Below are 27,480 nucleotides of genomic sequence, written 5' to 3' on the forward strand. Positions count from 1 at the left end.
ATTTCTCTCCCAGGATGCCTCTCACCTTCCTTGTTCCAAGTCCTGAGAATGAACTATCATCTCCCCTCCTCACCCACTCCATGCTGGCTAGGGCTCCCTGTGGGCCAAGCTCTGCCATACCAGTGTGACCTTTCCTTCTCATGTCCCTCACCCCCCTCCCTGGACACTCTGGCTCCCTCATGGCTGGGAAGCTGAGAGGGACAACCACTCTCCCAGGGCCACCTTGCACACCCCTGGCTCAAAGGTCCTACCCCAGCTTGCTCTGAGGCCCTTGGGGTGGGAACTGGGGACTTGCTGGATTGGTGGACCTGCTGGTGCTCCAGCTGGGAACCAGGGATGACGGGAGACCAGAGGCGGGAATAAAGTCAGGACAAGGGCAAGAATGAGGTGAGGATGAAGCTGTGGGGTGTGGTCCCAGGACTCAGGCTTTCAGAAGAGCATGGGCTCCACAGGCAAACATGTGGATTCCTCCTCAAGACTGACCAGCGGTGTGACCTTAAGCAAGTCACCAGCCCTCTGAGTCTCTTCTATGATGTGGGTCAGTGATACCCACCTCATGGGGACGAAAATGAGATAAAAGTGAGAGCTCTGTGCCTGATGGTGACTACACACCCTTCTCTCTCTCATCCCTCCTCTGGGCTGTTCCTAAGGCCTCAGATGTGTCCACTCTGTTCTCCTCCACTGTCCCCGCCAGTTCTCTGTGACCTTCCCCTCCACAGCAATAGCCTCCATCTTGGTCTTTCAAAGCTGACCTTGGCAGTGCCCTGCTTCAGGCTCTTTGATGGCTCCCCACTGCCTTTTACTCAAGTCTAAGTTCCTTAACAAAGCTTTCTCAGCCTCCCAGGAGCCCTCCAGCCCCACTGCTCACTATCTATTCTACTTTTCCCCAGCCTGACTATATTTTTTTCAACGATGTGCTCTCTTTCCTCTGGGCCTCTGCACATTCTTTCTTTCAGCCATGGACACTCATTTCCCCACCTAACACACGCCATCCTTCAGGACTCCACGAAGATACCCCCTCCTCCAAGAAGTCTTCCCTGACTGTCAAGCAGGTTAGTTGAACTGCCCAGGCCACCATCACTGCTCCTGTTTCACTGTGTGGTGGTTGTCCACTTACCTGTCTACACAGTCAGCTCTGTGAGGGCAGGTCTTACAAATTATTGCATCCCCAGAAATTAGCCTAGTGCCAGACAGTACCTGGAACACACTTAGTAAACATTTGTCATATGCTGACTGAAATGAACTGCCTTCCTCTGCCCCAACAGCTTTTGGGAAAACATTCTTTTAGGCAGCCAGTCCTGGCCACCAGGATATGGGAAATGAGGAAGGGGGAGGGAGGTAGACCCATTGCCAACCTGGGGCTTGGGGACCCTCAACCTCTTATCCTTCACTCCTTCATGTTCCCTCTACAACCTCTCTCAAAGCCCAAATGGCCAGGCCACAGAGGGGAGAAAAGGGGATAAAAAGCAGCCTGACATGAAAAAGTGTCAGGGGCAGTGGGAAGGGCTCCCATAATACCAGACCTTCAAAGGCCCTCCAGTAGGTCACAGTGGGGTAAGTCTGCTTGGCTCTGGGCTGAGAGGCTTTGTGGTGGGAGGTGCGGACCATGGTGGCCACTCTTTGTGAGGAGAGACTCTGTCTGAGGCATTGTCCTCAGGATCTCTTCTAGAATTCTGTGGGGGAGGAGGGGGTGTTGATAACGTGGGGGAGGGGTCAAGGGACTGCTGAGGGAGGGTGAAGGGGCTGAGGAAGGCATCCTTACAGCTAGTGAGGAGCTGTGTGTTCCCAGCCCTGAGGTAAAGCTCCCACGGGCTGCCCCACCTAACAGAGGGGACCCTACCAGCTGCGGTTCTCAGTCTGCAAGGAGCTGTCATCAGGCTGGGTGGGTCTGCCTATGAATTGTGTCTGGCCATGAGGCATGCTGAGGCTGGCATCCACATACCTTCCCCACATCATGCTCTCCTGCCCCCAGTTAAGGCCTGGGGGAAGGAAAAGAGACAAGGAGGGTAATGGGTGAAGTGGATCCTCAGGCTCACAGCCCCCAACAACCCTGAGGCCTCTGTGGAGACATGTCCCCACGAAGGGTTCAGATCAGCCAATATGTAAGCACACTGCACCCCTACTCCCAGGGAGCCAGCCCTAGCTAAGGCCTTGGTCAGCTATAGCCTCACTCTATTCCTTCCTGCATCCACTCTGACCTCTCCCATCCCTTCTCTGCATCCCTCTCTTCTAGACTAGCTCCTGGTTTTTCTCTCACATCCATCCCCTCTTTTTGCCCTAGCTTCGTGACTCAGAAACCCCTGTTCCCCATCCAAGAGAATGATGACTGCAGACACCATATCTCCTCTTTCATGGCTTTCTCCTTAACCTACCCTCAGACCAGTCCTCCAAATCCCAACCCTTTGATATCAGAGCCTCATACAACAACCACACAGTACATCTATTTCTGGGCAACTTCCTCCTACCCACGTTTTCCATCTGGGCCCACCACTCCCCTGATGCTCCAGTCTCCAGGAGCTGAGAGACTTACTGGGGTCCACGTAGGCCCAGCTGGGGTGGAGAGGCACAGCTGAGGGGGCTGGGGGGAAGGCGCCTGCCTTCAGCCCCTCCCCGGAGGTGGCCTCCTCATAGGAAGGTGGGGCCGAGGGCACTGCTGGAGCCTCCTTCTTCTCACCATTTGTCTGCTGCTGCTGCCCCTCTGTCCCGGGGGCCTTGTTAGCCACAGAGAGCTGTGGAATAGAGGCAGAGGGAGACAGTCACCAGGGAAAGGGTGCTTTCCAAGTCCTCCTCAGCAGCCCCTCAGTTCTGGAACTTCTGTGGGTACTTTCTCATGTGCATTAGGAAAGGCAGGGGAACAGACAAGAATCTCCCCAATTTATGTGGTGTATATATACAATGGAATATTATTCATCCTTAAAAAAGAAGGAAATCCTGTCATTTGCAACAACATGAATGAACCTGGATGACATTATACTAAGTGAAGTAAGCCAGACACCGAAAGACAAAAACTGCATAATCTCACTTATATGTGAAATCTAAAATAGTTGAACTCATAGAAGCAGCAGAGTAGAAAGGTGGTTTCCAGGGTTTAGGGGTGGGGGAAATGGAGAGACACTGGTCAAAGGGTACAAAGTTTCAGTTATGCACAATGAAGAAGTTCTGGAGATCTAATGTACAGCATGGTGACTACAGTTAACAATACTGTATTGTGTACTTGATATTTGCTGAGAGGGTAGATAAGTGTTCTTGCCACTGGAAAAAAAAAGGTAACTCTGCGAAGTGAAGGATGTGTTAACTAGCTTGATTGTGGTGATCATTTAACAAGTTATAGATATAGCAAAACATCATACACCTTAGATATATACAATTTCTATTTGTCAATTATACCACAATAAGGCTGGAAAAGAAAAAGACTCTGTCTATTTTATAGATGGGAGAACTGAGCTCTAGGAGGGTCAGAGCTGGCCAGGGGCACACACTGGACCTGGATTAGAATTGAGGAAGAAGAAAATTTTTAGGAGAACCCACCATTGGTGGTTACTGTTCCCAGGGCAGGGACTGGCTCTATATGGTTCTACTGTTTCCCTGGGGTCCAGGGAAGGGCTGGGCATGGAGTAGGCCCTTAAAAATACTAAATAAACGTTTTTCTCACTTAATCACTCTGCTACTTTGCTAGCTGTATTTTGATCCCTGTTTTCTTCTTTTTTTTAACTGAAGTATGGTCAGTTTACAATGTTGTGTCAATTTCTGGTGTACAGCATAATGTTTCAGTCATATATATACAAACATATATTCTTTTTCACATTCTATTTCATTATAGGTTACTACAAAATATTGAATATAATTCCCTGTGCTATACAGTATAAATTTGTTTATCTATTTTATATATAGTAGTTAGTATCTGCAATTTATCCTTTCCCTTCCCCCTGGTAACCATATTTTGTTTTCTATGTCTGTGAGTCTGTTTCTGTTTTGTAAATAAGTTCATTTGTGTCTTTTTTAAAGATCTGACCCCTGTTTTTAAATGAGGGAACTGAGGATCAGAAAGGAAGAATGACTCAGAGTCACATATGGTTCCCCGAGCTGCAGAGCCCAGGTACCATCCGCTGGGACTGGCCTCCTGTTGCTGGGCTGGAGATGACCAAGGTGGGTGGGGATGGCAGAGCCGGGAAACAGAAAGGAGGGGAGAGGAGAGGGGAAAAAGAGGGAGAGGAATGGGGGCTGCAGGGCAAAGGAGGGGCAAGAGGCCCCGGGGCTAAGTGTCTCTTTTTGGCCTCGGCCTATTGGAAACCCAAACCAGAACAGAATCACAGACTTGAGAGAGAAAGCATTTATTTCAGCCCCTTCATCTTACAGACCAGGAAACTGAAACCCCGTGGGAAATACCCCAAGGCTGGTTGAAAACTCAAGCCTGTTTACACTCAGATATGCCCCCCAGGCCCCATAATGTGCAAGTTTAGCTTTGGTGAGAGGCTACCAGCTGTGAGGGCCTGAATGATGCCACCAGAGAAGGGAAGATTGGGGTGGCGGAGGTGGTATGAAAACAGAAACAGCACCAAAAGGACTGAGCCTTAGAAAACAAATAGGATTTAGGTCTGGTTTCAAAAAGGTGTTAAACCTGCAGAGCCCCACAGAGTTCCTTCTTTGCAGGGTGTGTCTAGCTGAGGCTTCCCGGAGACAGACTAGCACCGGAAGGTCTCTGCTTCCATCCAGCTCTGAGGACCACTAAACTGAAAGGGTCTTTTCCATCCCTGGAAAACCTGGGAGCAAGCTGGGGGTGAGGGGCAGAGGAAGAAGGGCAATACAATCACCCCAGGGCAAGAAGCAGCGTTGGCAAAGTGACTCATGAAGGTGGGGGTGGGAAGTGGAGGCAGAGGAGCCACAGAGTGGGGAGCTCTTCATTTTCACCACAGTGGATACCCCCCAGGCATCCTTAGGGAAGGGCCTTGGATCCCAGTCCTGTGGGAATGGGGCCCTGGCTCATCCGCTTCCCTCCTACTCACCAACCCCCTTCATCACCCAGACCAGCAGGGTCCTGCCCAGGAAAACCCATCTCAGCCCACCAAAACCAAGGGCCTCGGAGTCCAGCCCCAGGGCTTGTAGTGAAAGGATTATCACCTCTGACTTCAGCCCTGTCCAAAGCTGGTCTTTCTTACCCACACCCACCCTGCTGACCAGCCCCCAAGTCTCCTGGGCCCTGACCCCCATACACACATATCCGGCATCCTCAAATGCAGTCTGCCCAATGGCAGAAAGTGGTATCACCCAATGACATCATTCTGAGGCATGATGAGCTTAAAAACAAGGAAAGGAGGGTCTGAGAGCTCAGGGAAAATGCCATTGGCTCTGAAGCTCATCTTGCAGAAAAGAAGGGGGAATGGAGGGGAGGTCCCTCTTCTATTTTTCTCTGCCCAATCCTTAGCATCCCCAAGCAGAGGCCCAGTGGACCCTCCCTCTTTGCCCCAGGCCCTGGTGGTTGTATAATTCCACAGGCTGTTGATGTTACATAACCTTATTAGGCCAGCCAAGTCTCTGCCCCAGCCCCTTCCCTACATTGCAGGTCTAAAATTGGGGGAAAAAGAGAAGACGTTTCATCTGGTCCCATTCAATCCCATGTCTGGCCAAAACCAAAACAAAAATTAGAGCATCCTTAAGCAGGATTGCCATCAACCACCCCCGGCCCCCCAACCACAGGGGATGTATCCAGATATGGAATAACGACAGGGAGCTGGGTGGGGGGCTTCTATGGAGGGTATGAAAGATGAGCATAATATGATTGGGGCTGGGAATAGACCGAGGGACGCATGCCCTATAGGAACTACCCCTCAGGTCTCACCCTGGGGTGCATACACTTACACAGACACACACCAGACACCTAGGCTGACTCCTTAAGGGGACCTGGGCGCCTGTGAAGAGTCCTGTTATGCCAACGCATGGGGTGGAAGGTAGATGGGAGGAGAGGTGAGCCTGGTGGGAGGGAAGAGACCACAACCCATTCCTTGAAATGGGCCTTCTGGTCCTCTGACTTCAGCAAGGACCGCAGAGGACCTTCGCACAAAAGCCAAGGAAGGATGCTTATAGTGGTCCGAAAAGCCTGCTTAGGATGACAGGGAAATGGGGGATCCAGAGGATGGAGGATGGTGCAGGCGGGGGAGATGTCGGTACCTTTCCCTGGGTCATGGTTCCGTCTCTCGGGGAAGGGGGTGCCTGAGGCAGGGGCGGCTGCTTGGGTCACCGCAGCCTGCCTGCGTCTCTTCCTTCCTCCGCGTGGGTTCTAGCAACATCCACTGCAGCCAGGCCAGGAGGACCGGAGCGTACCATCCAGGAGCGGGAGGGGGGATCTGGGGCGGGCCAGGAGGCTGCTGCGGAGGTCTCTGCGGATTTGACAGCGGAAGGGGAGGAGGTGGCGCACCGCCCCCTCCTCCCACCCCCTCCACCCTCGTACCCTACCCCACCCCCACTTCCCCGGGACTAGGGAGCGCTGCGCTGCGGGGCTCCCCAGGTGGATGGGTCCGCGCGGGCGGGAGCAAGCGCCAGGACTGCGTGTGACACCCGATCAGCTGATGCTGCCTGCCAGTAACTGGATCTGGGTATCAGGGCCTTATCTCTCCACCGTCTCTGCCGCTGACAGGCTCCGTCAGTACCTCTGCCTTTTCCCCCCTCCGTCTTTGGATGCGGCCCTGATTTCTGTCTCCATCTCCACCTCCTGTCTCATCATCTCTATTTCGTCATCCACGCTGGGGTGGGAAGTCTCCGCTGTCTTGTCACCCTACCAGGCTTCTAACAGGGCCCCTGGGCCCTAAGTTCCTGTGGGCCTTTGGGCGAGCCATGTGGGCCCCTCTCTTGCCTCCCTTTTCTCACCTGCAAAATGGGAGCAACAGGCCCCTCACAGAGGCCTGGGGAGAGAGGATGCAGCTTCTGTTTTTTTAAACCCTGCCTGGACATTTTACCAGATGTTTCTAGAGGACCTCTAGTTCTGTGTCAAAGCCTCTCCAACCTCCTACACTGCCCCCTTTCTGCCTCACTTTCAGCCTCCATCACCCCTGTTTCCATCTCTTCCCCATTCCAGGGCTGGTCCCGTCCCCTTTCCCAGGCTTGTCCTTGGGAACCTGGCCATCACCAAGCCCTGTTTTCTGCAGTTGCTGCAGTGTTACTGTGGGATTTGCAGTCTCAAGAGCTGGGCTCACGTCCCAATTTAGTCACCCACTAGCCGTGTGACTTTGGCACAGCCTTAACCTCTCTGAGCTGCAGCAGCTCCTATGGAAAGGAGAACAGCAGAGCTCTGTCCTTCCTAGGTTTACTGTAAGACGCATGGGTCATTGTGGTGAAAGTACACTGAAGACCGCAATGTGTTGCAAGCATTTGAGTTATTATTAACCAAGGAAATCTCTTTCCAGTGTCTTGAGCTGCCCCAGAGTGAGGACTGAGATCTGCCTAAAAAGAAGGATCTGAACCTTGTAGGGTGGGATGAGAAACCAAGACCTGGTGCAGGTGGCGGTGGCCCCTTACCTTCTGACAAAGCAGGGCCCAGGGGCGGCAGGTAAATTGTTGAAGTCTTTTTACCACCTCTACTCACTTGGTGTCTCCCACTCTATAACCACCAACTTCTCACACACTTACTTAAACATGGGCCTCTCTGTCCAGAGGCTCTGTCAGTCCCCACAAGCCTGAGCGCCTCCCTGTCCCAGCACTCTCCTCCTTAGCCCTTCATCCAGCCAGCTGCCCCTGGCCCTGGCACTGCTACTGAAGCTCTACCCAGCATCCCAGCTTCTGGCCTTCCCCTCCTTCTCTGCATCTGTGTTCTGGAGCATTTTCCTTCTCCTGTTTGACAGCTTAAGTGCCATCTCCTCCAGGAGGCCTCCTTGGCCCCTAGTTCAGGTGAGATGCTCTCTTCTGTGGTTTCAGAGTGCCCTGACACAGCACCTGTCACATGGCACTGTGGAGTTCCTTTGTCCGTCTCCCTGCTAAACTCTAAGAGGTCCTGTCTGTAGATGTTTTGTGTTGGCAGGACTGAGGACTGTATCAGGCATGTGGAATGCATTCAGTGACTCCTATTACTATTACCCAGACATGTGGTGCTACACAGAGCCTGAATTTATGTAGAACTTGGCATTTTCATGTGTTTGTGATTCTGACCTACTCCTTCTCTCCCCATTCCTTCCGCTCCAGCCACACAGGTCTCTTGGCTGTTCCTTTACTGGGCCAAGCATAGCTCAGGGCCTTTGCACTTGCTGTGTCCTTTGCCTGGGATCTCTACAGATCACTTTTCTCAAGGAGGAACACTCTCTCCAGAGCATGTTTAGAGCTGGCCCCAGCACAGTGCCAGGGTGGTTAGAGTACAGGGTGCCTGAGGGGAGCTGGGAACAGTGAGGGGCTCCCCGGAGTGAGCTGGGAGCTTGATGGGGTCACATCCTTGACCTCCTAGCACAGGGGATGCGCTTTATTCTGTTAGTGTGAAGTAGGGAAGTGGGACCAGGGGAGAGGGAGGTAGGTTTCAAGGTTTTTTGAGCAGAGGAATAACATGTTAAAGGCACGCTTCCTCCCCAGATACAGTCTCCAAAGTGCCGGGACACAAAGCCAACATGGCAAGCATCAACAGCCTGAATCACCCCTTTTCCCAGCTGCAGAGATTTCTTACCATGTGAAACTACATTCCTGCTGCTCTTGGCAGTGTCAGGGCCCTTGAGAAGTCATTTCCTTCCCCTGAGTCTTGGTGTGAGCACCAGCCCTCCCTGATTCCTGGGTTGGTCACGGGCTGGTCCGATCACTTGTCGTGTTATGTGTGCTATGTGTGTGCATTTCTGCTTCTCCACCAGATGCAAAACTCCTTAAAGGTAGGACTGTGTGCCTTGATCCTTTCAGCCCCACCCCATCTCTTCCACCTGCTGGAGTTCAGTGGTGAAGAATACAGGTTTTGGAATCAGGTCCATCTAGGTGCAAATTCTGAGCTTGCCACTTATTACATGAGTGACCTTAGGCAAGTTATTAAACCTCTCCGAGCTTAGTAATGAATATCCATTAATTAATTCACTCTTCAACCGATGTTCACTGAGGGCCTCCTACATCTCAAGCATTAATGTATATATAGCAACAAAAACAAAAGATGCAAATCCTTGCCCTGTGGGGCTTACTTTCCAGTGGGGAATATCAGTGCCTGTCTCATAGGGCGATTGTGAGGACTTGATGAGCTACCATATGGAAAAGGCTCAGCACAGTGCCTGACCTGTGGTAGGCATGACAGACGGGAGCTGTTATTGTGAACATCCATTCGCAACCATTTGCCAAGGACTTACTGCGTGCCAGCTCCATGCTGGGTGCTAAGGGAGACATAGGTGCAAACACCAGGCCCTCAAGGAACTCACAGTCTAATGCACCTGCTATGTTACAACGGGCACCATCTTCATTATTGTTCAGAAGCCTGTAACCAGCACCAGCTTAGCTTGTGTTGCACACTACAAAGAACCATAAAGTTCTAGAATGTAACATATGTCAGAGACAGCTCTTTGTCCCCTGATAGCTTTCAGGCAAAGCCGTACGTGATTGATGGTTATCAACGCTATGCTTTTGGGAGGTTCAGAAAAACGTGTGGTTATGCTTGGTTGGGAGATCAGAAGGGACTGGGGGAGGTGGCTTTTGAACTGCATCTGGAAGAAGAAAGTTAAATTTAACAGACAGAGACAGTTGTAGCAGAAATAGGAAGGGATGCTCTTTAGCAGATGAGAATGGCACATAAAGGCATGGAGGAAGGACAATGTGAGGCACCAATTTTGTGCTTTATCCCAAAATGTCCTAGCCTAGGGTGAGGTTGGAGGCCTATCCAGGCAAAGGAGTTTTATTCACAGGAGCAAGAGACAACTGCCCAAGAGGTAGGGTATGGAGGATCCCCTTCCCAGTCCTCTACCCTTGGCCAGAACTACACCAGGCTCAAGATTCCACCATTATAAATTCATTTCCTTGGGTAAGCATTCAGCCTCCAGGAGGTCCCCAGCAGGGGGCAAATCATCCCCACAGGAATAACATGGAAGGATGGTTCTGGGCCATGAGGGGAATGGTGGGAAAAGAGACCTAGGAACAGTGGAGAGCAGGGTGACGTGAGTGGGGAATAATAATTAAAAAAATAGTAATAATAATAACAATAGCTAACACTTCCTGAGCACTTAAATGCTAGGCACTGAGCTAAGTGTGCTACATGGGTTGTTTCATTTAGTCCTTGACAACAGAGGTAGGTCCTTTTATTTCTATTTTACAGATGAGGAAACTGAGGACCTGGAGAGGTTAAGTGACTTACCCAGGGTCTCCCACAGCTGGTAGTCAGTAGCCAGACCCCAGAGCCCAGCTCTCAACCACACCTGGTCCTGCCTCAGATACTGTTTTCTAACCAGTTAGATGGGGTTAATGGTAGCTCCTTCCTGAGCCATGAGGCTTCAGGATGAAAGTAAAACATTTATTCAATAACTTGTAAAAACCTATAATGACAAAGAATATGAAAAAGAAAATATATGTTTAACTGAATCACTATACTGTACACCAGAAAATAATACAACATTGTAAATCAACTATACCTTAATAAAAAATTAAGTTTTAAGAAAACCCTCCCTGAGTGGTGTGACATACTGTAGGTCTTCACACGTGCCATGTTCCTTCCCTTCCTCCTGAGTGGAAAGCTCTGTTTCACGAGCCAGGAGCCTCGTAAATATTTCAGTGTGTCTGTGTGGTTGAGGCTGTGCAGCCCGTGTTCTGCAGCACTTGTGGTGGGGAGGTCCGGGAGAAGTCCCAGACCTGTTGCAAGTGTTTGATCAGCCTCCTTAAAAGAAAAAGAAGACCTTCCCCTGGAAGAGCATGAAACAGCTTTGCAGACAGACCTCGTCTGGAGAGAGGCCAGAGCAGGAGCCGGCCCAGGGTCCCATTTCCCAAGTAAGACCAAGCCATCTGCAGGTTCCTACTTCCAGCCCCACACTGTGCCGAGAGCTCTGTCACCTTTGGGGTCCTGGAAGGACTGCAGAGAGCCCAGAAAAGAAAGCAAGGGACGTAGGCCACACCCCTACAACAGGGGCAGAAGCTGGAACTGAGGGCAGGGGAACCTGGGTCATTACCTCTACGGCACTTTGAATTCCTTTAAAAAAAAATATTTTGTTGCAGTAAGAACATTTAACATGATTCCTTCTAACAGATTTTTAAGGATACAATCCAGTATTGTTAACTATAGGCACAATATTGTACAGCAGATCTCCAGAACTTGTTCATCTTGCGTAACTGAAACTTTATACTCATTAAATAACAACTCTCCATTTCCCCTTTCCCCCAGCTCCTGCCAGCCACCTATCGACTCTCTGCTTCTATGCGTTTGACTTTTAGGTACCTCATAAAAGGGGAATCATGCAGTAATTCTACCCCTGTGATTGGCTTATTTCATTTAACTTAATGTCCTCAAGTTTCATTCATGTTATCACATATAACAGGTTTTCCTTCTTTTTTAAGGTTGAATAATGCTTAACCATATATATGTAGATGTGTATGTATATACCACATTTTCTCTATCCATTCATTCACTGATGGACATTTAGGTTGTTTCCACATCTTTGCTATTGTGAATAATGCTGTAATGAGCGTGGGAGTCTGAATATCTCTTTGAGACTCTAATTTCAATTCTTTTGGATAAATACCCAGAAGTGAGATTGCTGGATCATGTGACAGTTCTAGTTGTAATTTTTTGAGGAATTGCCATACTGTTCTCCATAGTGGCTGCACCGTTTTACATTTCTCCCAACAGTGCACAAGGGTTCCAGGGTCTCAACGACCTCACCAACATTGTTGTTGGGTTTCTTTTATAATTGTCATCCTAACAGTTTGATGTGGTATCTCACTGTGGTTTTGCTTTGCATTTCCCTGGTGATTAGTGACATTGAGCATGTTTTCATATACTTGTTGGCCATTTGTATGTCTTCTTTGGAACTGTCTATTCAAGTCCTTTGCTTATTTTTAAAAATATATTTATTTAGGTTTTTTGGGGAAGAGTAATTAAGTTATTTAACTTTTTTTTCAAATGGAGGTACTGGGAATTGAACCCAGGACCTCCTGCGTGCTAAGCACACTCTCTACCGCTGAGCTATACCCTCCCCGCTACCTGTTTTTTAATCAAGGTTATTTGGGGCTCTTTTACTATTGAGACAGTATGAAAGGTAAATGTAAAATAGCTTATTCATAATTTTTTTATATTGACTACGTATTGAAGTGATAATATTTTGGGTATATTGGGCTAAATAAAATATTACAATTAATTCTACTTGCTCTTTTCGCTTTTCTCATATGGGTATTAAAACCATTTAAATTACAAACGTGCTTGCAATTTGTGTCTCACATACTTCTTTCTGTGGAACAGTGCTGATCTGGATGGAACCATTCCCTACTCCCCACTCTTCAGAGCGAAGCCCCTGGGGAGATGTTATGGGGGAAACTCAGAGGGGTTGTCACGTGTTGGGACAGCATCCATCCAGACTAGGCTGGAGATGGGGTGGGGTGGAGGGGTGCGGTGGGGGACAGCTATGCCTGATGGGGCTCACGAAGAGGGGGGTATGGGGCGGGCATTCTCTCTTTCATGCTCGTATTTCTGTTTCCTATGTCTGCCTCCCTAGCAGACTGGGAGCTCTTGTCTTCATATCCTCAGTGCCAAGCACAGAGCCTGCCATAGAGTGACCGCTGGAAAGCACGCACTGCATTAAGGAACAAGGCAAGGGAGAGAATCAGACAGCAGAGGACTGTGCTGAGACGGTGCCAGGCCCGCCTGGGTGGCTACAGCAGTTGGAATATTTGGAAATTCTAATCCTTAGCTCTTTTAAATTAAATCTCCAGAGAACAGTCAGGCCCAAACTCATATACACTTCTCAGGAGCTGAAAGACAGCTGAAACAGGCAGTGAGGACACTCCGAGCTCATTGCGTCCAGACTCCTGCCTCTTCGCCCCCTTCAAAGGAGCAGATTCTTCCGCCTCCTGTAGTCAGACTGCTAGCTCCACCCGGCACTTCCCCAGGTGCGTACACACCTGGGAGAGGTTTAGCAGGACTCCCACACTCGGGCTGGGGGGGTGGGGGGTGGGAAAGGCTACTAGTGTAGCCCAGGGAAGGCGGAAACATTCAGCTGCTCCTGCCTGGCACAGCTCTGCCTCCATTTCAAGCCAGGGCCCCACCCTTGCCCAATTCGCGGGTCAGCAACTCACAGGAGCACCCTTCTCACACACCTAAACTCTCAAGGCTGGGTCCAACTCACTGGTTCCCACGGTCCTCACCCTCTGAGAGCCTCTTCTGCCCAGCAGCAGGCAAGGTAGGGACGAAGCAGGATCAGGGAGGGCTTGAGGATGCAGAAAGGACCCTAGAGGAGCTCAGAGGGACGGATAGTTAGGATTGCATGTTAAGAAGCTGCCTATAGTAGAACTGAAGCACCAGGGCTCCAGAGCTGGAACACTTGGGTCCACATCTTAGCTTCTCCACTGCCTGCATGTGACCCTGGGCAAGTTAGCTAACCCCTTTAGCCCTTAGCTTCCTTCCCTCTAAAATGGGCACAACCCAGGTCCCCTGCCCACAGGGTAGTTCAGAGATTCAATGACTAAAAACAAGTCAAGGACTTAGAACTGTGCCCAGTATGTGGTCAACACTCAGTGTTAGAAATAGTCTAGCTCCCTCACTTCACATTTGAGGGGAACGGGGCCCAAAGAGGAATAATAACTAGGCACAGTTATAGAGACAAAATGGTTTGATATCATTCAGTTTTTTCTTTTAGTTTTTATTATGGAAATTTTCAAATGTACAAAAATGGAGAAATAATATAATGAGCCCCTATATACTCATTATCTTAATTCAATGATTATCAGGCCCACTGAGTTTCATCTACATCCCTGCCAAACCCTGGGGTCCTTTTGAAGCAAATCACAGACATATCATTTCATCTGTAAGTATTTCAGTATGTATCTCTGAGAGAAAATGATTTAAAAATAGCCACATTATCATTATTAACCCCTAAAATATTAACAATAATGTGTTGATATCATCAAATATCCAATCATTGTTCAAATTCTCTAATTGTCTCATTTCTAAAATAATTTGTTTAAATCAGAGTCCAAATAAAGTCTATGTATGGCAAATGATTGCTGTGTCTTTTAAACTATAGTTTCCCCTTTTCCTCTCCACCCTGCCCCTTACAATTTATTTGTTGAAGAAATCAGGTTATTTGTTCTGCAGAGTTTCCCACCGTCTGGAGTTTGGCTGCACCTCTGTATCTAGAGGCTTGACATGATTCAGGTTCAAATTGTGGGATGATAACCCCATAGGCTGTGGTGTATTCTTCCATCAGAAGATACAACAGCTAATGAGCAGCTCCTGGTGACCACCGCTTCACTCCATTATTTCATTAAGGGTTGCAAAATAGTGATATTCCATTATTCCTTTGCATTTAGTAGTTGAAATACCTTTACTAAGAGAAACTTCTGTCTCTCAACTGTTTGGTTAACCTGAGTTAACTTTTATAAACCATACAGGAAAAGCAGCTTAGTGCTTGATTCTTTTCCCTTTATTTACAATTTCAAAGATGTTACTTCCCTAGCTTCTCCAAAAGTGATCGATGTTTGCTTTTAATAATGAACTCATGAATTTAAAAATATTTGAAGTGTTTCGAATCATTGCCATTATGGTTGGGATATGTTTTAAAATTTGTTTTCTGGCTTAAATTTCCTGAATGAGAGTAATAAAAATAAAGGTAACCATCAGAAAGCTAAGAGAACTCCGACTTTGGAGTCAAACAGCCCAGAGGTGGAATCCGGGATCTACCACTTACAAGCTTAGTGACCTTTGTCAAGTGGTTTAATTTCTCTGTATTTCTATTTCCTCATGCCCCAAAGAGGGAAATGGTTAACAATAATCAACTATTATTCAGTGCTTACTGTCTTCCAAGCACTTAAAAGCTAAGTGCTTTAAAGTCCTAATAACGTAATCCTCGTATCAGATCACTGAGGTAGGAGCTATTATCATCCCCATTTTAGAGATGAGGAGGAAGCTACTAACACATGAACTGGTTGAGCAATTTGTGAAGGTTACACACCTAGAAAGCTTTAAAAACATAATGATATGTAATACTCATATCAGCTCAATGAGGTAGGAGCTATTATCATCCCTATTTTAGAGATGAGGAGGAAACCGAAACATGAACTGGTTGAGCAATTTGTCACTGTTACACCTAGAGAGAAGGGAAACAGGGCCTTGAACCCAGGGCAGTCTGGCTCTAAAATGCACTGTTGTCTAGTGGTTATTTGAAGCTTTGAGATAATGATGGTGATGATCATTCATCACTCATATGCCTACTGCATGCCACGCACTCACCCTGACTCCAAAGCCCATACTCTTAGCTGGTACCTATTTTCATGGTGCTGGCCTGAGTTTCATGCCTAATTAATGAGAATGATCAGTGGCTGTAGAAATAAGCACCATGGGAGTGAAGGATGGGGCAATGAACTAACCAGGAAAAGGGCAGGCCCTGGCAGGTGGGAAAATCAGGGCAGGACCTAGAGGGTGAGCAGGACTATTTTTGGCCCTTGGCACGTCCCCTCAGAAATGGAGCACGGACAGGTCTAGCAGATGGGGGGCAGTGTGCTGCAAAACTCCTATTGCAGCTGTGGCCTCTCCCACACCAGGCTCCCCTTCACCTTTTGCCTAAGAACGCAACTGTTCTTGGTGAGTTCTGTGTCCACCACCATTATGGCTCTCATCCGAATGGCTTCGTTAATCAGTAAGGGCAGGAAAGTTCCCTCTGCTTCCCCAGAGTGGCTGGGTGGCCCTTGAATAATCTTTGAGGACAGCCCAAGACCTACCTGGCCGGTGGGGAGGGCAGAGCTCCTGAGTGCAGCTGGGAGCGGGGAGGTATCGATGATAAACCAAGAGCAGCAATAATAGCTATCATTTTCTGAGCACCTGACATGCACCAGGCAGGAACCAGGCCCTAAGTTATCTCAGTTCATCCTCACAGTACCTAGAAGAGGTGGGTCTTGTTCTCATCTCCATTTTGCAGACGCAAACTGAGGCTAAGTTAAGCAACATTGCCCGAAGCAGGTGGCAGAGCCAGGAATCTAATCCAGGCTGCCGAACTCCACATCGGGTACAGACAGACAAGGAAGCAGGGTACTGCGGAGGCAGGCGATGCTGAAATAGCAAAGGGAGGGAGGCATTCCCAGCAAGAGGAACGGTTTACGGGTTTATGTGAAAGTGTGGAGGCATGAAAGGGTATGACCTGTTCTGGGTGGTGGTGACTAACTCTGGCCAGAGTGAGGGGCGTGTAGGGAGGAGTGGCACCAGATGGGGTGAGGCGGGTGCTGAGGCCAAGGTAGAAACCTGAGGTTCCAGGCTGAGAAACTGGCATTTTGTCCTTGTAGGGGGTGTTAAGCAAGAGGGCCAATGACAGTGACAACTTGGGTTTGCATGGTGATCTGTGGTTTGTGAGGAGCTTCTAGAGGTACATGATCAGGTGAAAGCATTGTGTCAATTCTGAAAGCTAGCCCATTTTGCAGATTAGCAAACAGACTCAGAATGGTTCTGAGATGTGTTCAGGCTACAAAGCACTTAACAACTGACCCTAAACCCAGTGCTCTAGCCAGTGTGGGACATTGCTCCAACACTCAGGGCGTAAGGAAAGAAAGACAGAGGCGTCTGTTGGCCGCTGACTTCTCCAGCCCTGCTCCGGCTCAGCCTTGACGAGGAGCGTGAGATGGCGATCACCTGGACCCCCATGCCAGGCATTGCTGCTTCCCAAGAACATGACAGCAAGGAGCAAGAACATTCACGGAGCTCCAACCACGCGCTAGGTCTGGGATACATCAGTGAACAAAATACAAGATAAATAAGCAAAATGTCTAGTAGGCAGAGGCACTGTGGAGAAAACTAGACAGAGAACAAAAGAAGCAGACACGCTGTCTGATAACTAATATTCTGAACTGACGGTTCCCTGTGCTGGACTAGGAGGTGCCCCAGATCTTCCTGAAGAGCCAGAAAGGGCCCCCGTGGGAGAGAATCCTGATTTCGCCGCGACCTTGAGCAAGGCAAGCCCTTAGCAAACCCATGGCTAAGTGAGGGGACTGCACCAGAGAAGTTTTTAATGTCAGAAGTCTCCAGGAGCATCTCAGGCTGACTTAGGAGGTCCTGGGAAAGGACTCTGGTGGGGGTATTTTAACAGGCTCTACAGGGAACTCTGAAAGCACACCTGATTAGAAACAACCAGATTGTCAAGGTCCAAATCCAATTCGTTAAGTTCAATACAAGACATGTTTATTGAGTACCCCCATGCCAGGTGCCATCCTGCAGGTTTGGGATCGATCAGTGAGCAAAAATATCAGATAAGTAAGAATTTCTAGTAGTTAGAGCAGCGCCGGCCAAGTGCAATGTTGTGTGCTGGTTTGGAGAGAAGTTACAGGATTCAGTAGGATGAGTAAGGTGACTTGAAGGAGGTGAGGGAGTAGAGGAGTGCATAGCTGGGGGAAGGGTGCTCTGAGCAGTTAACAGCTGGAGCAAAGGCCCTGGCAAGCAGCGTGCTTACAAGGGGGCCAGTGTGACTGGAGCCGAGTGAGCGAGAGTTAGGTGTTGGGTGGGGAGGAGGGTATAGCCATGGAAGGCTGCTCCAGCAGGCTAAGACATATTCACTGTGGCCCTGAGTATCTTGATCCTGAACCTGTCCCTGTCCTGATCCCACCCCCACTAAACTTTCATTTTAGGGACCACTCATCACAGTAAATGCCAGAACAGCTATGGCCAAACCAGTATTGTTTGTACAAGTATGCATTTTGTATTTCTCCTCCTTAAACCTAAGTGCATGCAACCTCTCCTGGTTTTTTGTCCCACCCTGGTATCTTCCCTTCCTTTCTTGACTTCTTTCAGGGGCCCCAGATATGCTTGGCCTGGAGGAAGGGGAACAGGGCAGCTGGAGAGCCTGTGGCCAGTGTTGTCCTCATTGTCCCAGGAAAGCAGTGACTTAGGGTCCAGCAGCTGAGAAAGAGAGGACCCCCATGAGTCACTGTCCTTGGAATCCACATCTAGTAAGCACTCACTCTGAGCTTCAGGCTGGGAATCCCAAGGTGAATAAGACTGTCTAGGGGTCCCAGCCTGGCGTAGAGGAGGAGTGGAGCTGGGTAGGACAGGAGATAAACACAGATGCAGAAAAGTCTAATATATATACAGTGTGTTGTCTGAGATTCTCCAGCGGCCAGCATTGTGAGCAGGAGAAGAGGTAGGTGACCCCCAGGGACGCAGAGTTCAGCTGGTCCTTGTCTACCAGTTGGGGGACCCTGTGCAAATCAGTTAACCTCCCCTCTCAGGCCTTGAAAAGTATGTGGCTCAATACATATTTTTAAATAAATGTGCTTCAGTTTCTTTGCATGTTAGATGGGAGTAATAATAATAATATTGTTGACTGAGGGCTCCCAGAGCCAGCCTCTACCCACTGCCAAGCTCACCCTCCTGTCCTCAGCCTCTGGCCCTCCCTTCGCAGCCCTCGCACATCCCCTGACTGCGGTGTCAAGGGTGCAACCAGGCCGTATCTGTTAAGAGGAGGGTCATACCAGCTCATGGATGTGACTTTGACTGCAAAGTCCAGCACACAGCTGTTCATTAAACAGTCAGTAAAGTGTTCTACTGGCCCATCCATGGCATGAGCTGACAACTTTAGCAAATAAAAATCCAGGACACCCAGTTAAATTTGAATTTCAGCTAAACAAACAGAAAAACATTTTTGTTGTTATAAGTATGTCCCACACAATATTTAGAACTGTAGGGGAGGTGAAATTTTACCTCTACCCTTTTAGGGTTTTTTGGTTGGGCCTGAGGATTAAACCAACATAAGACAGATTAACAGAAGAAAAGCATGCACATTTCTACCGGCTTTATTTCTAGAGGACCCAAAGAAGTGGTGAAAACTACATGCCTTTCCTTGGGGTTGAACAAAGAGAAACAATTGTGAAAAAGTCACCGAACTGTACGGGAAGACTGGAGGAAGATGAGTTATTTTAATAAAGTCTGTTTGTATAAAAGTCTCTTGGCCTTGACAAACCTTAAGAGAATGGTTCTTTTCGTCCCTGGTACAGGGAAGGCATCTTTCACAGGGGAGTTTTTAATCTCCTGTCTTCAGGAAGAAAAAAGGAGATTAGAATGCCCTTCTGGCATCTGCTGCTTTTCAAGTGCCTTTAGCTCAAAATAATCCTTACGTCAAAGTGGTCTATTGGAGGATGGCATGTTCTGGCACCTTTCAGGACACATTTATAACACAAAAATATTATTCATTGTTTATCTGAAATTCTAATTTATTCATGCATCCTGAATTTTATCTGGAAACCCTACTGATGGCAGTTTACTGACTGGCTGGGAGGACAGGGATGTGGGGCCAGACAATGGCTCTGCAAAGGCTGTCTAGAACTGAACTGAACGTGAGGATGAGTGTCAAGACGCCCCCCGGGATCGTTGCTGTGCCACACATTGATGCGCAGTGGGATCATCGTCTTGGACTTTATTTGTCAGACTCAGGCCTTCTTGGGGCTCCCAGTCAGTCTCTCTTCCCTCCAAGACTGGGTACCCTGTCCTCCCAGGACCTGCCTGGATGCTGCCCTCAGTGAGCTCCAAGTTCACTGAAGATGTATTGAGTTGTAATATTAATACCACTTACTGTGTGCCCACTGGGGGCCCGGAGCCATGGTGCATGCTCTAGAGATGTGAGCTCACAGAGCCTCGTGGCTGATCTGACCCCAAAGCCCAACTCCCTTTCCACTGCACTTGCTACAGTCTGTTCAAAGACTCAAGCATCCAGGGTGGTGAGGGATGGAGCAGGAGCAGACATGGGGTATCCTGAAGTGACCTCCCACCGTGTCCCAGGCACTGTTAGAACTCATTGAGTTGTTACAGTCATTTTGCCCTCCTCTGTGTGTGTGCGCTTTGTGGATGTGTGTGTGTGCACATGTGTCTGTATATGTGTATGCATTGTGTATGCTCACAGTCACTGCTAACCTTCAGAGTAAGGTTTTCCAGTCCTCTCCTAGCCTTCCTCTCTTGGGAGGGTCTAGGCCCTTGGAGTGGGCACACTCCAGCGGTGCTCGCTGGGCTGGCTTTCTCAGGGGCCTGTGCCATCTGTCCACTCACCTTCAACCAGCAGCTTCTCTTGGGCCTCACCCTCCTGTGCCAGAGCCAGCATCTCTAGGGATGCCAGGCAGTTGGGCCTGGGGCAGAGGAGGGGGTGAGGGGCCAGGGCTGGCACCACGGATGCCTCCATCTCCAGTTTTGGCTCACACGCTTGTGCACACACTCCCTCTGTAATCTACAGAATCAAACAGTATTAAAGCTGGAAGGACCTTAGAAATTATCGAGTCTTATCTTCTCATTTTACAGAGAGAGGAACGGGGGCCCAGAAAGCAGAAATGACTGGTTAAGATCACTCATCAGATGAAGAGTGCAGAGGTTTAGAACCCAGGTCTCCCACCTCCACGCCTTATATTCTCCAGTGGGTTGGCATCCGTCCTGACATATTAGGACCAAAAAGAATTTTGGATTAGGGAAAGGGCTGAGAATTCTGTGAAAGATTGAAGTATTTTCACTCAAATCGTCAGGGAAATGAGAATATAAAATAAATGGTGTTGGGATGCCTGGATTATTGTTTGGGAGGATAATAAAGATGAGGCCAAAACAAATTCTCTTTGGAACATTTATTTAAGTGTAATAAATAAAACCATAGAAGTTCTATAAGAAAGCAGAGGTGAATTGATTTATAATTTTGGAGTGGAAAGTTTTTTCTGATCAGGACGGAAAACCCAGGAGTCATAAAGAAAAAGTTGATACATTGACCACATAACAATTTTCTAAAACAATTCAATATGGAAAACAACCATAAAAATGTTTTTTCAATAAATGAAAAAAAAAGATATAGGAATATTTTCTTAATTTACAGGGAAACTCATATAAATTATTTTTAAAAGTCTAATCATCATAAAAGCTAATACTTAATGATCATTTACTATGTGCTGACACTATCTTAAGCACGTAGAGTATTTCTTTTAAATTTCACAAGAAGGAACGCTATGAGATAGGTACTATTTTATCTCTGCTTTATAGATGAGGATATGGAAGCAGTTTTTAAAAATAGTCAAAGAATATAGATGATAGTTCACAGAACAAGAAATATCGATAAACATATAGCTATAGGTACTTAATATAAATAAAGCCAATAAACATGTCAAAGGATGTTTGATATCACTCATAATTGAAGAAACACAAAATAAAACTAGAATTTAGACAACACTTTTTCACTGCTCTGCTAGGCAGAAATGAAAACATTTGCCAATACCCAAGCTGCGATGGTGTGTGGGGCAACAATCTACTTTATAACCAACTGTTCCTCTACATATTTGGAGCCCTGTGTTAGTGTCAGCTCACGTCACCAGAAAACTACACATCTGAACCACGTCAGCTTAGCTGCCCGTGCAAAAATTGCCTTCAATTCAGTTCTACTTTAATATTGCACTCTTGGCATCTGTTAATGTTTGACAGAAGAAATGACCACATGAAAAACACTGCATTACTTTTGTCCTGGAAAAACTACAATTAAAGGCATTGTCTACACTGGTAGTCTATGTTACCAGAAGGAAGGGCCCACATAGTAAATTATCTTAAATATTTACCACCAGGAAAAAAAATTTCTCTCTCCTAAAGACCTGATATGTTTTATTTTTACCAGATAATGGTAATTACATTTCTCTTTTTGTCTGGACTACCAGGAAGCTCAGAGCCATATTTAATGGTCCCTCATAGCAACAACATAACTAGGGTGATTGACATCTGACCTCTTAACCCAATCTGGCTTCATTTTAGCTCTCTTTTTCCCTCTCCCCTTCAATTGGTTTCTCTCCTGCCACTTGCTTTTTAATTTTCTAATTATAGTTTAACAAAATTATTGTAAATGTGTGTTTAATTGGACGCTACCTCAAAATCTTTTGGAAGCAGGTGGGATGTAAGTAATAAATAGATAATCAAGCCCCTTAATTTCATAAGAGAAAACTCCAGTCCTCTAGAGATTACATGATTACTCCAATCACTCTGTTAATTGGCACATGACTCTGATACGCTACTGTAAGCTCCTTAGAATTGTCATTTTCTTTGAGACCCTGGTGGCTAGCTCTGAGCCAGGTGTATGGTAGGTGCTCAGTAAATGCATATTGGTTGAAAACTTTGTAAGCATTGTGAAGAAAGGAACCACTTTTCCATGGAACAAGGTCTGGCAGGTAGCAGGTGCCCATGAGAACTGAATTAACAATAGGGCATGGCCTCAGCCTCTGGCTTCGCCCTGTCATATCCTCAGGCCTCCGTCACTCAGGACTCCAAGAGCTGGGGCCCAGAGCAGTCAATCCACCTCACACCTCCACTCTGCCTGTATCTCCACCCTTCCTCCTCAGCCCTTTGTCTGGTCCAATCAGCTCCCAGATCTTTTTGAATTTCACCCTGGGTGGAGACTGGCATAAGTGTCCTCCAAGTCTCCTGGCCCTGAGATGCCTGAGGGTAGGAAATTGCATCACCTTTTGAACCCTGTGTTACACCCAGTGTGGGCTGTTCATCAGTGGTAACTGGTAAGGAGGAGGAGGAAGAGGAGGACCCAAGGTCATAGCTCTCTCTGTCCTTGTCACCCTCAGCCAACTGTGTCCTCCTACCCCTGGTTAGGCAGAAGGTACATCAGAGGTCAACATGGTCACTCTTTCTCCACTTTCCCATCCTTCCTTCAATGTCGGGAGGCAAAAGAGTGAGACATAGACAGGGAGGTCAAGCTGGACCACGAAGATGAGGTGAAGGGGACGGGCTTCCTCTGCTATACCGCCTCCTACAGTGCCAGTCACTGAGCTGACTCCCTGTTGGCGCCCCTGCCCTCTCCCCCTGCTCACTCCTAACTCCCTACCTGGCTCTTTTCCTGAGAAGCCTCTGTGAAGATGTATAGTAAGAGAGCTGAGGTCTGGGCGAGGCCTTCCCATCCAGATGTCCTGCACTGACGGACACTTGTGTCCAGGTGAGCTGAGCTTGGGTAGCCACACGTGCCAAGCCACAGGGAACCCTGGGCCTGGAGCTCCAGGGCCCAGCCTCCTGCAAGGACCATCCTGCCCAAGGGAGTGCTCTGCCCTTCAGTCTCACCCAGGACTTCAGGTTCATCATTGCAGCCCATATGAGGGTGCTAGGGGATGAGAAGAGGGGTCCCTGTGGTCTCCTTGTCCTGGTCTCCACGTATGTAAAGTGTTTGCTTACACTGCAAGCTCCACGAGGCTCCCTGTGGAGGATGGTGACTTTTCACAGCGTTGGAGCAATTCCGGAGCCATGGAAAAGGCAGTAAGAACTATGATTCAAGCTGAGGCATGGATTCCACACCCTCCACTCTCCTTTGGTAGCAGAACTACCAGCTTGAAGAAAAAGTGGCTGACGTGAGATCTGAACATTCTGGAAATTCTTGCCAACTTCTGTAAGAAATGATGACCCAGTCTATAGCACCAGACCTGCCCTTAATTTGTACAGGGCCCAGGCAAGGTTCTCATATCATGTGTCTAAATACTGAAAAGTTATCAGTCAAGCTAAGTGTCAAAGTGTTGAATAAAATATGTTCCATTACCCACTTTGGTGATATTCTTTCATAATGACAACACTTTTTAAATGTGTGAAGTGATGGTTATTGTATAGCTAAAAGTTGACAAAACATCAAAAGACTAAATTTAATTATCATTGCAGTCATCTGGGTATACTGTTGATGGGCTGGCCACGCTTGGTTGAGTAATAAATGCATATATAATTATACATAATTTTTAAATGATTACATGTTCATTCAATAAAATTTGTTTTTCCTGCTTTTGTCATGGAAAGTCACCAATTATATGGTTATAATAAAGCTTTTCATATAATAACTATTAATGGAGTACAATCTTTAAAAATTGTGAATCACTATGTTGTACACCTGAAATTTATATAATATTGTAAGCCAACTATACCTCAACCAAAAAATAAATAGAAAAAAAGAATTTTCACATAATTTGTGTTCTGTTGAAAGTCATACCAAATTAGACATTATAGTTGTTAGTTTTTTAATTAACTTCAATCTGGAGAAACTAAGAAAACTATCAATATATCAAAGCAATACTTGGATTTAGAATGAAACCACAAATTTTATGTATCAGGTACAAACAAAATAATAGGATAGCATGTGATACATTATCACTGTCACAAAAAATTACAAAATGTTTTTACTTCGTCATATAAACTGCTATTCCTTATATCATGAAAATTTCTTAAGGCAATATCTCAACCTATAAAATAGCAGTTCTCAAACATGTTTACGTCAGAACTCCTTTACAGTCTTAAATATCATTGAGGACTCCAAAGAGCTCCTATTTATGTGAATTATAACTATCAATAGTTGTCCTATTAGAAATTGAACAGATAACTTTTGTTTTATTAAAGTACCATCAGTTACAATGTGTCAATTTCTGGTGTACAGCACAATGTCCCAGTCATGCATATACATATACATATATTCATTTTCATATTCTTTTTCATTAAAGGTTATTACAGATATTGAATATAGTTCCCTGTGCTATGCAGAAGAAATTATGTTTTTTAAAATCTATTTTTATATGTAGTGGCTAACATTTGCAAATCTCAAACTCCCAAATTTATCCCTTCCCACCCCTTTTCCCCCAGTAACCGTAAGATTGTTTACTATGTCTGCAAGTCTGTTTCTGTATTGTAGATGATGAACAGGTAACTTTTAAAACACAACACACAAGCACGCATTCTGTGAGTCATCAGAGTGTTGATGGCAAACCATGTAAGCAGCCTCTGGAAAACACTACGCTCGTGAGGGAATTAGTGTGAAAAGGGCAAATGGTGTCTTAGTTTTATTATGAAGACAGTTTTGACCCCACGATCCCTGCGGAGGGGCTCAGGAACCTCCTGAATCCTCGGGCCACATTTTGAGAACTGCTGGGTGGAACAATGTAAAGAATTGGTATCATGCTCCCTACACGTTATGCCTATACCTGTGAATATACAAAAAAGAGTTAGAAGAATTAGTCTTACAAAACATGCCTCAACTACTACGTGCAACTTTTGTGAATAGTGTGCTAATTCATGAGTCCATGCAGAGCCACAAATTGGAAATGAAGCAAGAAAGTGGACCTGCTTCTGCACCTGGTTGTGTGTGAGACTCAACCTCTCAGAGCTTCAGGTTCCTCTTCTGTGGAATGAGGATGATATTCACCTATGCTTCCTGTATCCTGTTTGAGGACAGGTCCTGCCTGAGTCCCCGCCCTGTCCCCAGCACAGTGCCTGGCCCAGAACAGGTGCTCACTGAACATCATCAGGGCAACCATGCAACTTGCAGTTGCGCTGACAAAGACTGTGGTGTTACCTGCACTCTGGAGTCAGGCAGGGTGTTTGTGTGAGCTTGGAGGGCTCTCCTCCTGAGCTGGAAGGTCCACTGCTTCTAAACTGAGAGACCTGGGAACATTGCTAACCTCTCCAGGGCTCAATTTCAGCATCTATAAAAGGGAGTAACAGCACTAGTAACTACCTTGTAGGGGAGAGGAGTATCTGGGATAATTTATGTAAGACTCTTGGCACCTAACACATAGAAAGTGCTCAATAAATGTTAACTATTCACTCTACCAGGTGGGCAATTTCAATATGGGGCAGATCGATTTATTATAAATCAACTCCTAGCTTGGCGAGGGCAAAGACTGTATCTTACATACAGGTGAATTCTAAAACTGCTCCGTGCCTGACACGCAGCAGGTGCTCAGCCAACAGACGAATGAATGAAGGAAGGAAGGAATACGTGAATGGGTGCACGTTCTATGGCTAAAGTGTTATACCTTCTTCCCAATGGCAGTGTGGAACCGCCCAGCTCTTCCAGCTGCCAAACACCGAGAATCAGGTCCTTGCCCGAGTTCCCAGCTCTGCTCTGTTACTGAAAGTAAAAAGCAAATCGCATTTGAATCATTAGTTGACTGGCTGATATTGCCTCTCGCCGCCCCGCCCCTGGGTTCACTGGATTCTCCCATGAACAACCAGAAAATTGGCAAAGTAGGATTTTGTCTCTACCATTTAATGTAAATTAATGTTTAGCTTTATTCTTTCAAGTAAGTAATACATGTTCCTCATAGAAAAATAACTTTTAAATAGAAAACACAAGACTAAGAAAATCAACTCCACCAAGCAGAGAACTATCAGTAAGATTTTATCCTACCTACATCCATTCATACATTAAGAAGGGGATTATGAGTAACTTTTTTTTATTTTACAAAAGCAAGTTCTTATAGTGAACTCCTCCCCCCCCCTTTTTATTCACCTAAGGTATCTTGAACATATTTGTGTAATGTTTTCTCCCACAACTCCTATGTGACACTATCTCCCACAACTGCAGGGACACTATTGCAGGACACTTGTGTGGTTTCCATTTTCTCTCTATTGTAAATAACACTGCCCTTCTCATTCGTTATTTACTGTGCATACACACTGTGAACACTTACAGGTTTACAGTAAATCAAAGGAGCACATTTCCATTATTTGATGGGATGCTGACCACTGCTGGAGCCTACTTCTTGCCCAGATTCTTACGTGATGTCCTAACTGGACCAGCCTGGTCTCCCCAGAACTCTTCATGGCTTCTCTCTGTCCTGCCTGTGATCTAAGCCAGCATTCAGGCCCTCTGAAGATCTGTGCCGGTCACTCTGGACACTGGCTACACTCACCCCTCCCTTTCCCACCTTCTTTGCTGACGAGTCCCCCAGCCTGTAACAGCCTCCAGGTGAGAGTTTAGGGGATGCTTTTTCTCCTTTTTAAAAATATTTGTTTCCACACTTACTATGTTAAGCGTACCTTTGTAAATTGATGTATAATTCATAAAACATAAAATTCACTCTTTTAAAAAAGGGTACAATTCAATGGCTTTTAGTATATTAATAAAGCTATGCCACCATCACCACCATCTAATTCCAGAACACTTTCATCACCCTGCAAAAGAAACCCCTGCCCATTAGCGGTCACTCCACATTCTCCCTCCCCTGGCCCCTGGCAACCACTAATCTACTTACTATCTCTGCAGATTCGCCTATTGATATTTCATATAAATGGAATCATAATATAGGTGGCCTTTTGTGACTGGCTTATTTCACTTAACATAATGACTATGAGGTTCATCCATGTTGTAGCATGTGTCAGAATTTCCTTCCTTTTTAAAGCTGAATAATATTCAATTGTATGGGACTCCCCCCCTTGGTTTATCCATTCATCTGCTGTTAGACAATTGGATTGTTTCCACCTTTTGGGTATTGTGAATAATGCTGCTATGAACGTTGGCATACAGTTAACTGTTTGAGTCCTTGTTTTCAATTCTTTTGGGTATGGAGTGGAATTGCTGGATCATATAGTAATTCTATGTTTAACTTCTT

The 27,480-nt window shown here is 46.7% G+C and overlaps 1 protein-coding gene across 1 annotated transcript in view; it reads right to left on the minus strand.

Moving 5' to 3' along the window:
- FAIM2 (Fas apoptotic inhibitory molecule 2) overlaps nt 1-6,377 on the minus strand; it is a 33,322-nt gene extending 26,945 nt beyond the window's left edge. Inside the window, exons 1-2 of the mRNA XM_006177698.3 lie at nt 6,166-6,377; nt 2,531-2,729 (exon numbers count right to left, since the gene is read on the minus strand). Coding sequence (XP_006177760.1) covers nt 2,531-2,729; nt 6,166-6,180 — 214 coding nt within the window. The 5' untranslated portion in view covers nt 6,181-6,377. The remainder of the gene's footprint in view (nt 1-2,530; nt 2,730-6,165) is intronic.
- Between the last annotated feature and the right edge of the window lie 21,103 nt (nt 6,378-27,480).

Source organism: Camelus ferus, chromosome 12, assembly GCF_009834535.1.
Source record: "Camelus ferus isolate YT-003-E chromosome 12, BCGSAC_Cfer_1.0, whole genome shotgun sequence".
In the NCBI taxonomy this organism is placed as follows: domain Eukaryota; kingdom Metazoa; phylum Chordata; class Mammalia; order Artiodactyla; family Camelidae; genus Camelus; species Camelus ferus.